Raw genomic sequence first — 12,965 nt, 5'->3', positions numbered from 1 at the left:
CGCTGTAATTGGCATGGATTTGAATTTCACTGGTAGCCTGGTATACTTCCAGGTCTTTCTCTGCCTCTGTGGTGGATAGTGGAGTGTTTCCCATGTGGTACTGGTATGCTGGATATCCCCTCCCAAGGTGCATGACTTTACATTTTTCTTCATTGAATTTTAGCAGCCACTTTTTGTTCCATTCCTGTAGCTTGGTGATGTCTTCTTGTAGGATATCCGCAGTCAAGGGATTAACAATATCAATCTTTACTGTAGAGAAAAGCATATACAAAGCCTAAATTTCAAAAGCTAATTACTGTATAAGATTACTGGCCTAACTTTTATTTGTTTAACTGACTTTTAAAACAAGAAAACAAGACATAAAAAGAGAATAGTACACATGGTTGTAGAGAAAAGCATAGGCCTACACAGCCAATAATTACTGGTATTGCTTAAGATTAATTGACTTACTTTTATATGTCTAATTGACTTATACAAAAAGAAAATGAAACACAAAAAGAATACACATGGTTGTAGAGAAAAGCATATACACGTACGCCATTATAGAGGCTTTCTCCATAGGTGTGTTTAGAGTTTTTTCTTTAACGTGAATTTAGTTTTATTCTAGGAGCAGACATGGAGAGGAACAGAGCAGCAAGACTTGGAAGTATTAGGAATGAAGGAAGGATTAACCCCATGACTGCGGATTTCCTACAAGAAGACATCACCAAGCTACAGGAATGGAACAAAAAATGGCTGTTACAATTTAATGAAGAAAAATGGGAGGGGAAATACAGCGTACCAGTACCACATGGGAAACACTCCACTATCCACCACAGAGGCAGAGAAAGACCTGCTGGGAGTATATATGTTACCAGACTACCAGTGAAAGCCAAATCCGTGCCAATCGCAGCGGACGGGTTAAGGATCAACCAAGATGGAGGAGGATCATCGCAAGTCCAACCTCAAGAATGGAAGAAGACGGACTAAAAATTAAGAAAAGAAGAAGAAGGAGGACCATTTAACGACAACAGCATAAATATTACTTACCGAGCTCGTGATGTTGATGGACTTCCAGCAACTGCCAGACCGGAAGTTGTTCACCTCCAGGGTCAGGCTTCCCTTCACTGGCTGGCCATATGTGTACCTGGGAAATTAGGGTCACATTATTAAACATTTCACCACCTGAGCGAACACATTTGACAAGGCTTTCATGGGGGTTGTGGCCATTTCCAGGGTTAGTTTTATGACCCTTCTGGTAGTTTGACCCGGCCTTCTTCTGTATCGTGAACCTAAGAAACCACATTAGAACCTGACTGATCTTTTTTTTTATCACATTTGACAAGGCTTTCATGGGGATTGAGGCCATTTCCAAGGTTAGTTTCATGACCCTTATGGTAGTTTGACCCGTCCTTCTTCTGTACCATAAACCAAAGAAAACACATTAGAACCTGACTGATCTTTTTTTTAATACATTTGACAAGGCTTTCATGGGAGTCGTAGCCATTTCCAGTGTTAGTTTCATGACCCTTATGGTAGTTTGACCCTTCTTCTGAACCATGAACCTAAGAAAACACATTAGAACCTGACTGATCTCTTTTTTGGCCTATGGAAATTTATGAGAGGTGGAGGCATCTGAAAATCCCAACCGTGGCATTCTATATTGGATGATTGCATGATTTAGCAACAGATGAGGTATGAAGGTTCCAGCCAAGATTTTGACAAGGCTTTCATGGGAGTTGTGGCCATTTCCAGGGTTAGTTTTATGACCCTTCTGGTAGTTTGACCCTTCTTCTGTACCATGAACCTAAGAAAACACATTAGAACCTGACTGATCTCTTTTTTTGGCCTTTGGAAATAGATGATGTGAGAGGATTTAGCAAAAGATGAGGTACGGTATGAAGTTTCCAGCTGAGATTTTGAGGAATTATGATGATGGTGATAGTAATGGTAATAGTAACAACAGTAATTGACGTACATAGCACAAACTCGAGCGATGATGGAGTGGTCCGAAGCGATGTACTTCTTCTTAGGGGCCACGGTTACTTCGAAGCGCGGCAGACTGTATTCTCTGACTTCGAAGTGGCCGGTCTCCTTGTCGCCGCCCTCCGTCTTGACATGGATCCTATACCCTCCCTGTGAATGGGTTTACAAGGTGTTGGATTGCTTGGATACATGTTACTCAAGCTCCTGTGAATACTAAAACGAACTGTAGCTATGAAGACGTGTTACACCCAAGAATACCGAGGAGACAGTGTGATACCCCCTTTAAGAGTGAGGAAGAACATTAAAGTCTTATATTGTATTACTTCTAAACGAGGGAATTTTTAAGCCACCCCCCTCCCCCACCTTCTCTTCCACACATGTTGGCGTGACGGCGATGACGTTGAGCATACGCCTGAGCTGCCATCTAGCGTCAAGAACCCCGGGAAAGTTGAAGAAAGGAACCTCACGCAATAAGAATACAATTAATAAGACAACAGCTGATATTTTTAGTGTGTGTGTGTGTGTGTGTGGTAGCCCCTCACTGACCTGCAGAGGCTCGTCAGCAAGTGTTATCTCCAGGTTGAGCAGACGCCTGAGCTGCCATCTAGCGTCAAGAACCCCAGGAAAGTTGAAGAAAGGAACCTCACGCAACAAGAATACAATAGACCACAGCTGATATTTTTAGTGTGTGTGTGTGTGTGTGTGTGTGGTAGCCCCTCACTGACCTGCAGAGGCTCGTCAGCAAGAGTCATCTCGAGGTGGACGAGGCCAGCTGAGTTATCCACGTTGTTCCACTGGGCGATGCGTGTCCCCTTAGGAGTTTTCACCCACACCTTGGGGTACTGCACACACACAAAAGGAAAGATAAAATGAATAAATAAATGAAAGAAAAGGAAAAGGAAGAAAGAAGTGACATGGTTAGGCTATGCAAAACCATAGCTAAAAAGAATAAACCTCAAAAATGCTATTATACCTTACGAAAACGAACGATATAGTTATTATACTTAAATGAAACTGTACTCTATAAATGAAACGAGGTGAGAAAGGTGAAAGAACAGTTATTAGACACGGTTTTTACATATATAGTCTATCAAAAAGGCTTCCAATCATTCATGAAGGCGATCGAAACAGCTAGATTGAAACAAGATCAAAATAAAATAAAAATAAAAAAAGGTTATGAAGTTGAGGCTCAAACTAAAACGAGTAAGAAAGCAAAAAAAAAAAAAAAAGTAGGCAAGTAAGTAAGTTAGTTAGTTAGAAAGTAAGTTAGTTAGTAAGTAATTTGGTTAAGTATGAAAAGAAATCCAAAAGACCGCTGAATATATACGTACTTATATATTATACATATCTGGTACTGACGGATCGAGGTGTCGGTGAAAAGCAAGAAAAAAAATAATTAAGTATAAGAAACCGCTACTTACATTTCCTGTACTAACGGAGGTACTTACATTTCTGGTACTGACGGAGGTATTGGTGAGATGCATCGTCAGGAGCCTAAACCGCACCGTCTGCCCGGGCTGGTAGAGGAACTTGTCCGTCTGTATGAAGAGCTTCTGCGTCTGGCCCATCATGATCACCTGCTGCGTCTGGTTGAGGAACTCCCCGGCCACGTGTCCCCGCAGCCACAGGGTCATGTAGGTGTGGAAACGATGCTCATGGGGCAGTCGAGGTACTTGGATGTCCTCGCAGAACTGTGCTTTGCCTGGAGTCGCGAGAATGCATGTGGTTTTGAGGCTGTTTTGGGTGGTTTAGTGATGTTTTGTGAGGTTTTGAGGTTTTGGGTGGTTTAGTGATGTTTTGTGAGGTTTTAAGGTTGTTTTGGGTGGTTTAACTTATGTTTTGTGAGGTTTTGAGGTTGTTTTGGGTGGTTTAGTGATGTTTTGTGATGTTTTGAGGTTTTGGGTGGTTTAGTGATGTTTTGTGAGGTTTTAAGGTTGTTTGTGAGGTTGTTTTTGGTGGTTTAGTTGATATATTTTGTGAGGTTTTGAGGTTGTTTTGGGTGGTTTAGTGATGTTTTGTGAGGTTTTAAGGTTGTTTTGGGTGGTTTAGTGATGTTTTGTGAGGTTTTGAGGTTGTTTTGGGTGGTTTATTTTGAGGTTGTTTTGGGTGGTTTAGTTGATATATTTTGTTAGGTTTTGAGGTTGTTTTGGGGTGGTTTAGTGATGTTTTGAGAGGTTTTAAGGTTGTTTTGGGTGGTTTAGTGATGTTTTGTGAGGTTTTGAGACTGTTTTGGGTGGTTTATTTTGAGGTTGTTTTGGGTGGTTTAGTTGATATGTTTTGTTAGGTTGTGAGGTTGTTTTGGGGTGGTTTAACTTATGTTTTGTGAGGTTTTGAGGTTGTTTTGGGTGGTTTAGTGATGTTTTGTGAGGTTTTGAGACTGTTTTGGGTGGTTTAGTGATGTTTTGTGAGGTTTTGAAGTTGTTTTTTGGTGGTTTAGTTGATATGTTTGATTTTGTTTTTCGTGAAGAAGAGAAGAAAACGAGGAAGAGGAATTCAGAACAAAAAGAAGATTTGTGATGAGAAAAAGAAGAAAAAGGAAGTAAGAAAAAGACGTATTAGTATGATATGTGTTTTTTTCTTATCTTCGTGTGTGTTGATATATTAATAGACCACAAATGGAAGAGAAGAAAACAATTAAGGAAAAGGAATTCAGAGCAGTAAGTAAAAACGGATAAAAGGAAAATTTGAGATGAGAAAAAGAAGAAAAGGAAGTAATTAAGAAAAAGACGTATTAGTATTATTATTATTTTTTTAATCTTCAAATGTGTAGATATTTTAATCGGCCACCAATGGAAGAGAAGAAAACAAGGAAGAGGAAGGAAATAACAGAGAAAGTAAACCCAATAAAAGGTCAATAAGGATAGAACAAAAGAAAAATGGAAAAAAAGAAAAAAGGTCAGGACAACGAAGAAAAGAAGACAAGGAATAAGGAAGGATCGAGGGAAAACAAGAAAAAAGGAAGAAGGGAAAACAGAATAAAACGAAGAGAAAACAAAGATCGAAAAAGACGGAGGGAAAATGGAGAAAAGAAAACAAGAAAGAGGAAAGAAAACCATGAGGAGAAAGAAAAGAAAACAAGAAAAAGGAAAACCGGGAGGAGAAAGAAAAGAAAACAAGAAAGAGGAAAACCCGGGAGGCGAAAGAAAACAAAACTAAGAAAAGGGAAAGAAAACCAGGCGGAGAAAGAAAAGAAAACAAGAAAAAGGAAAAAAAAACAAGAGAAACTAAAGAAAACAAAAAAAAAGGAAATAAAGAACACAGTATAAAAAAGAAAGGAACCAGAAACAAAAGGCCCCCAGAGGCAAAGGCAGGAACTCGCCAAAACATAGTTTTGAGATACAGCGCTTTGAAGTTTTGTAACTTTTATTTTACGATACTGCGTCAAGGAATGTGTTATGATTTGGTATCAAAAGAAAGCTGAGAACAAGACAAATACATCTGTAAAAGTATCAGAGACTAAAATAATGTGTAAATATTTTTTTTGTAATTTATAAGTATGTTTTTTTTAATGAAATATAGTAGGGGTGAAATTTTTACACCAATAAAAGTGTTTTTAAATGTTAATTAATACACGAGATTGTACTCACTATCCTTTACAGTTGAGCAGTGAAGAGATGAGGTCCCTATGGGGCGTTTGGGGTGGGGGTGTGGGGTGGGGGCTTGTAGTATCCGTAAAAATAAAGTAATCTTGTAGTTTCCGTAAAAATAAAGTGGTTTTCCGAAAAAAATAAAGTAGTCCACACTGGATGCAAAGTTCATTATCCAAACTTAGCCTAATCATAACTTTACGTAACCTAACTTAATCTAACTTGATGATTGTGTAGGATTCTTATTGTGGCCCTCGAGCTCGGTATTGACCCGATCACAAACATTACATGAATCAGACTTGGGGGGTTCAAATCCAATATTAAATTCGTGGTCAAAAATCCATTCATACAGCCACTGTTTAACTTCCTTATCTTTGTTGTTATTCTTCTTAATCCAGTCTCTGTACATGTACAAGGTAACTTTGTTTAATCCTGGAGGTAGATATTTCTTGTGTGGCGATTTGGCACGAGAGTAATGACTTGAAACAGTTTTTAAACTCTTAATGTGCTCCCTAACCAACTCACGCCACGAGAAAATGTGTAAATAATGCGTAGTTATAATCCTGCACGTGTGACACGCGGGAGTGTTTACAGACTGAGGTGGCGGAGGGAAAAGGATGCACGCTGATTGGCTGGTGGGAGGTGTGTGGCTGGGGTGGAGCACGCTGATTGGCGCAACCGGGCGCGCGTGGTGTTGGCGAGTTCCTGTGTCTGCCTTTGAGAGGCACCTCGTGCTCTCACTGTGATGGGACAGAACTTTCACCCTTGTTTAGCATGTCAAGAAGGTTGTGTATCCCTTCCAAACTTTTCACCGGTTAAGAGGAAGGCCTGAACTGTTCCAAACCAGAGAAAACGGAAAATGGCCTGAGTGGCGAGTTCCTGCCTTTGCCTCTGGGGGCCTCATTTATTTTAACAAGTCAACTGCAGGAAAACAAGGAAAAGGGACAAAAAACAAAACAAAACAAGAAAACTCAGGAAAAAAACAATTAAACAATCAAACAATCCAAACACCAACATATATCTCACCAGCACGAATGGGAACCGTGACATTGTTGATGAAGAAGACTCGGACATGTTCCCTTGCGTCCCTTTCCCATCGGTCATAAAAGGCCGAGACGGTGATCTGGCCTGGAGGTGCCTGCTCGTCCGTCACATCAACACACAACTGCGCCATGGCCCCCTGCACCCACTCCCGCGGCGTCGTGACCACATACTTCCTGCAGGAGACATATTGAGGAAGGAGGATGAAGTGTGTGTGGGTGGGTGTGGGAGGGGGGAGGGGGAGGGAGGGTCTTATTTTCATTGTCAAGGATGTATAGATTTGGTTTTCTTTCATTTCTGTTTGTCTGTCTATTTTTCCAGCTGTCGATCTTGTGTGGGGGGGAGGAAGGGTCTTATTTTCATTGTCAAGGATGTATAGATTTGGTTTTCTTTCATTTCTGTTTGTCTGTCTATTTTTCCAGCTGTCGATCTTGCGTGGGATGGAGGAAGGGTCATTGTCAAGGATGTATAGATTTGGTTTTCTTTAATTTCTGTTTGTCTGTTTATTTTTCCAGCTGTCGATCTTGTGTGGGGGGAGGAAGGGTCTTATTTTCATTGTCAAGGATGTATAGATTTGGTTTTCTTTAATTTCTGTTTGTCTGTTTATTTTTCCAGCTGTCGATCTTGTGTGGGGGGGAGGAAGGGTAATTTTTTTTTCATTGTCAAGGATGTATAGATTTGGTTTTCTTTCATTTCTGTTTGTCTGTTTATTTTTCCAGCTGTCGGTCTTGTGTGGGGGGGAGGCAGGGTAATTTTTTTCATTGTCAAGGATGTATAGATTTGGTTTTCTTTAATTTCTGTCTGTCTGTCTATTTTTCCAGCTGTCGATCTTGTGTGGGGGGAGGAAGGGTCTTATTTTCATTGTCAAGGATGTATAGATTTGGTTTTCTTTAATTTCTGTTTGTCTGTTTATTTTTCCAGCTGTCGGTCTTGTGTGGGGGGGTAGGCAGGGTAATTTTTTTCATTGTCAAGGATGTATAGATTTGGATTTCTTTAATTTCTGTCTGTCTGTCTATTTTTCCAGCTGTCGATCTTGTGTGGGGGGAGGAAGGGTCTTATTTTCATTGTCAAGGATGTATAGATTTGGTTTTCTTTAATTTCTGTTTGTCTGTTTATTTTTCCAGCTGTTGATCTGTCATAGTGACCTCGCATATACTTCCTGTAGGAGGCGGCGAAGAAGGAGGTAGCCTACTGTGGTTATGTGTCTGAGACTTATATTGGTTGTAGTATAGTTAGTTTTCTTCTTTCTTTTCATTTATTTTCTTGTTTTCCTTCCTTTCCTTGTTCATCTTCTTTTCTTTTTCTTTTCTTGTTTTCTCTTCTTCCTTTTTTCCTTATTTTCCTGTTTTCGTTCCTTCATTTTCCTGTCTTTTCTTCTTGTATCTGTCTATTTATCTATCTATCTATCTATCTATCTATCTATTGTAGTGACCACATACTTGATTTATGAAGGATGCGTCGAATAAGGAAGGAGGCTATCTGGTGGTGTGAGTGGTGTGGTCATGTGTAATTGTCAAAGTTTATATTAGCGTTTTCTTTCTTTTCTCATTCTATCTTTCTATATATCTATCTATCTATCTGCCGTAGTGAGCACATATTTCCTGAAGAAGGCGTAGTGGAAGGGATAGAGGGCGTGGTTTTGTGCATAGACGAGGGAGGATGTAAGAGTTAATACGTTCTTTATTTTCTGCTTTTATATGTCTTTCTTTTTTTTCTAATCTGTTTCACACGTGTCCATATTTTGTTCTCTTGATTACGTAAATGATTTCCCGCTTCCTCCGGGCTTTCTTTTTTTCCTTCTTTTCTTCCTCTTTTTTTTTTTACATCCCACATCCTCTTATTCATCATTTTCTTCTCTCTCTGCTCCTCCTCCTCCTTGCGTCATTCACTACCAAGAACTCAATCATTTAATAATTTCACAACTTTTCTTTTAACTTTGCTTCTTCCTCCCTCCCTCCTTCCTTCCTCATCTCATTTCCTCTAATCCTCTTCCTCCTCGATAGCTCATTCATCTACTTCCTCCTCCTCCTCCTTCCTATCTGAATTCACTACCAGTACCTCAATCCCTTTTTAATTTCACAACTTTATTTTTAAACTTTTCTTCTCCCTCCCTCCTTCCTCCTCCTCTCATTTCTTCTCATCCTCTTCCTCTTCCATATCTCATTCATCTACTTCCTCCTCCTCCTCCTTATCTGAATTCACTACCAAGACCTCATGCAATCACTGTAGAATTTCAAAACTTTTCCTATATCTTTCCAGTTTTCCTTCCTTCTAATCTCAATTCCTCTTCCTCATTGTTCTCTCATTCATCCACCTCCTCCTCCTCCTAATACTTCCACATTCATTCACTACCAAGAACTCAATCACTGTAGAATTTCAAAACTTTTCCTATATCTTTCCAGTTTTCCTTCCTTCTAATCTCACTTCCTCTTCCTCATTGTTCTCTCATTTATCCACCTCCTCCTTCTACTTCCATATTCATTCATTACCAAGAACTCAATTACTAGGCTAGAGTATTTCAAAACTTTACCAAGCCTTCCAGTTTTCCTTCCTTCTAATCTCATCCGCCCCCTCTTCCTCCTCCTCCTCCTCCTCCTCCTTCCGTGAATTATTATCTAGTTGCTATGACAAGTAAAGTTCAAGTGAGAGTGATTCCTCCTCTTCCTCCTCTTCAAGGCATCTTCCCTCCCTCCCTTCCCCTCTCTCTCTCTCCCTCCTCTCTCTCATATCAAGGCAGGATGTGGATGTGGATGTGGAGTCGTGGACGCTGGTCTTTCCAACACTCCCCCCACCCCCCACCCCTGCCTCAAGTGCACGCCCTGTATTGTCTACCCTTACCTAACCTCTTACCCATATGCCTTCCCTTATTCTCTCTACCCTCCTACTGCTAAAGAAATAGCTCAAGGGCAACACCAAAAAAAAAATGTTTAAAAAAAAAAAGCCCGCTAATCTCTGTTCCTACACCCTCTCTCTCTCTCTTCACCCCCCATTCTCCTATCATCTTTTTTCTTTCCTATATCCTTACTTAAAAGTCCTACGATCTCCTATTCCTTCCTTTTACTCCCTCTCCTATCCTCTTCCTTTCCTCCCCCTTCCCCACTCTCCCCTGTCTTTCTCCTTCCTCTCCCCCTTTCTCTCTCCCTCCCCGCCTATCCTTAAGGATTTTTGGTTGGGGGAGGTCAACTCGAGAGAGAGAGAGAGAGAGAGAGAGAGAGAGAGAGAGAGAGAGAGAGAGAGAGATGCACGAATCAACATAATATAGCGAATGCATATGTATACAATTGATTATTATTTTTTTGGGTCTGAAAAGAAATAAAGAAATAACCTAATCTCTACAACGATCTTTTTTTTTAATACCAACACGCTCAGGAGAGTTCAAGATCGAGCGTCAAGAGGAGAGTTTCGAAGCGCTTCTGAAACACCTCTGGACCGCTGTAGCTAATGGATCGACTGACGGCCCAAATTATCTTTCTAAGGCGTCCAAAAGGAAGAAAGAGGAAAGAAAGAAAAGAACAGGAAAGCAATTAAAGGGAGATGAGACGAATCCCCATATAGAATCATCCTCCATTAAGCCGAACATTGCATAGAGAAGAAAGGAAGAAATTTAAAGCGAAGGAAGAAAGGGGAGAGAAAGCAAAGGAAGAAAGAAGAAAGGAAGAAAAAAAACAGGAAGACAGTAGAGTCAACCAATCCCCAAAGAAAAAATATACACCAAACTACACTGCAATAAGATAAAAGGAAGAAAAAAAGGAATAAACAGGAGAGAAATTAAATTATTCCTCCCTTTCCTTCTTCTCTAACTCCACTTCCTCTTAATTCCTTTCCCTCGATCTACTTTATCTTATAGTAAAAACAAATGAATTCACAAACAAATCTCTTTCTCTTCTTTACATTATCCTCTTATTCCTCAAGTTCCTATACTTCTGTAACTCCACTTCCTCTTTCTTATCCTCAAGATCTGCTTTATCTTACTCTAAATACAAATAAATTCATTAACAAATAAAACATGTAACTCGTATACTTAATTTTTCATCATGGCTGGCAACAGAAAAAGGAGGAGGAGGAGGAGGCAGGTGTGGATGTACTAAAATTTAGATACTCACCCGTCACAGCACCCTGCCAGCAAGGTCACCAGCACCGCCCACCACACAGCCCACAACCTGCAGGACGCCATCGGGTCACGTCCTATCGCAAGCAGGACCGCCGGCTGACTGAGGATCTCTACCGTGACACTGCCCATAAAACCCCAGTGAGAGTTCCTTGGAGACAGCCACGCCCAAGGACAGTCTAGAATCTTTGGTCAAACTTGCTCTTGGACACACTTACATACAGATGGCAGCAATGTCGTGTGTGTAAATCAATGCATATAATAGGCTACATAGGTTGGTATTTTGACGTTTCCGCCATCATATCCTCTCTTCCCCTAGGCCGAGAGGGAGACTAATCCGGTTCTCGTGAGTGTTTTATCACGTTCATGGTATAGAAGCCTTGTCGAAGTCGAACTACCACCAGGGTCATTAAACTACATACACCCCCCCCCCCCCTTACGAAGAGTTGTCAAATATGTGAGTCTCTCCTCTTCTTAATTCTGCCTTTTCTCTCTCTTCTTCATATCTCTCCTCTCCTTCGAATCTTTTCCTCTTCTCCGTTCTTTTGTACCTTCTCTCTTTCTCTCTCTACTTCTCCTCTCTTTTCTTCCCTCTTCTCTTCTTCATACGCTAAAATGTTCAAGAATATGACCCAATGACTTTTCTGAAGAGTCATATATACGTGAAAGTGACATAATTTAACATACGCAAGTCATTGATATTTTGGGGCCCTCGTTTGTCACGGGGGGCAAAACATATCGATTAAAAAGGCCTTGAATCTTTCGGTGTTGGATATATCATAGAGTACTCTAATACACTTTAAAAATTCAAGAGGGGTTACATATTATGGGACTCCAAAACATAATCCCACTTGAGGTCCATTAAAGATTAGATCGAGCAAGCACTGATATTATGCTTCTGTAATAGCCTATATGATTTATTTTCTAATTAATGCGTCATCTTTGGCACTACGGCTATATTAAGAGTGAATAAAGATGCGAGAAATTACGAGCCTGTATCAATCCCGCCAGAAGAAACAGGTAAGGATTGATTGATTGATTGATAGTTTATTGTTCCAAGTAAACAACAAAGGAGAAGGGAGGAGCATGCAATCCCAACCCCTAGACAGTACAGAGTGTGATTATACAAGTAAGGATACACAGATACGTAAGACAAGAACCACACGATTTGGGTACACGCATAGTATCATTATATAAAGAGAAAAACACAACAGTACTTAAAGAGACACTATCCCCACCTCAAAATACCCCCCAGACGGATTAATTACGAACGCAAAAACAAAAGGGGGGGGGGGGGGGGAAGGGGGTAAAAAGTGTTGCATTATCCGAACCGCTGAGCCCCGAATACAAATGAAGCTACGTTGGCAAAGCAATCGAAAGCCAATCAGAGCAATCACTTCGCGGGAATGGGACAACCTGACGAAGCAATTAGGTTGTTACGCGGGGGTTTAAACTTCATGTTACGATGTGCCACCCGTGAATTAATTAACGTTGCTTACTTATATACTTACTTTTCTGTTAGCTTATTTACTTATATACTCATTTTATGCTTTCGTTTACTCATCAAACAGGTGTAGTCACGGCCGCCAGGACCAAAACAAGCACGGTTTCCGGTGCCTTATCAGTGGGTGTTCAAGTGAATAACATTGTTGCCTAATAGAGAGAGAGAGAGAGAGAGAGAGAGAGAGAGAGAGAGAGAGAGAGAGAGAGAGAGAGAGAGAGAGAGAGCAAGACGTCTGCAATATTTTTACTATTTTAACTAGAGAGAGAGAGAGAGAGAGAGAGAGAGAGAGAGAGAGAGAGAGAGAGAGAGAGAGAGAGAGAGAGAGAGAGAGAGAGCAGCTCGAAATAAGACGTCTGCAATATTTTTACTATTTTAACTAGAGAGAGAGAGAGAGAGAGCAGCTCGAAATAAGACGTCTGCAATATTTTACTATTTTAACTAGAGAGAGATAGAGAGAGAGAGAGAGAGAGCAGCTCGAAATAAGACGTCTGCAATATTTTTACTATTTTAACTAGAGAGAGAGAGAGAGAGAGAGAGAGAGAGAGAGCAGCTCTAAATAAGACGAATGCAATATATTTAATATTTTAACTAGAGAGAGAGAGAGAGAGAGAGAGAGAGAGAGAGAGAGCAGCTCGAAATAAGACGTCTGCAATATTTTTACTATTTTAACTAGAGAGAGAGAGAGAGAGAGAGAGAGAGAGAGAGAGAGAGAGAGAGAGAGAGAGAGAGAGAGCAGCTCGAAATAAGACGTCTGCAATAT

At 40.5% G+C, this 12,965-nt stretch overlaps 1 protein-coding gene and 2 long non-coding RNA genes across 26 annotated transcripts in view; 1 reads left to right on the top strand and 2 right to left on the bottom strand.

Annotated features, from left to right (window-relative positions):
* Nucleotides 1-10,864, bottom strand: part of LOC126999438 (alpha-2-macroglobulin-like) — a 29,734-nt gene extending 18,870 nt beyond the window's left edge. Inside the window, exons 1-6 of the mRNA XM_050862028.1 lie at nt 10,697-10,864; nt 6,579-6,769; nt 3,414-3,667; nt 2,691-2,807; nt 1,958-2,115; nt 1,030-1,126 (exon numbers count right to left, since the gene is read on the bottom strand). Coding sequence (XP_050717985.1) covers nt 1,030-1,126; nt 1,958-2,115; nt 2,691-2,807; nt 3,414-3,667; nt 6,579-6,769; nt 10,697-10,833 — 954 coding nt within the window. The 5' untranslated portion in view covers nt 10,834-10,864. The remainder of the gene's footprint in view (nt 1-1,029; nt 1,127-1,957; nt 2,116-2,690; nt 2,808-3,413; nt 3,668-6,578; nt 6,770-10,696) is intronic.
* LOC126999439 (uncharacterized) lies at nt 3,555-5,218 on the top strand. 23 transcript variants are annotated; one of them, XR_007753375.1, is made up of 5 exons: nt 3,555-3,690; nt 3,770-3,822; nt 3,861-3,898; nt 3,955-4,180; nt 4,293-5,218. It is a non-coding gene; the product is annotated as an uncharacterized LOC126999439 (long non-coding RNA). The 23 variants fall into 23 exon arrangements; XR_007753358.1 differs by lacking the exon at nt 3,861-3,898 and having other exon boundaries at nt 3,591-3,690; nt 3,770-3,860; XR_007753363.1 differs by having other exon boundaries at nt 3,597-3,731; nt 3,770-3,890; nt 3,947-4,180.
* On the bottom strand, nt 8,403-10,690 carry LOC126999441 (uncharacterized). Of its 2 annotated transcripts, none has more exons than XR_007753376.1 (2): nt 9,051-10,690; nt 8,403-8,910 (listed from the first exon to the last, which is right to left on the bottom strand). It is a non-coding gene; the product is annotated as an uncharacterized LOC126999441 (long non-coding RNA). The 2 variants fall into 2 exon arrangements; XR_007753377.1 differs by having other exon boundaries at nt 8,403-8,907.
* Nucleotides 10,865-12,965: the final 2,101 nt, after the last annotated feature.

This window comes from Eriocheir sinensis, chromosome 16 (assembly GCF_024679095.1).
Source record: "Eriocheir sinensis breed Jianghai 21 chromosome 16, ASM2467909v1, whole genome shotgun sequence".
NCBI lineage: Eukaryota > Metazoa > Arthropoda > Malacostraca > Decapoda > Varunidae > Eriocheir > Eriocheir sinensis.
Note: the sequence above shows the minus strand (reverse complement) of the source record. Positions and strands in the feature narration are given on the sequence as shown.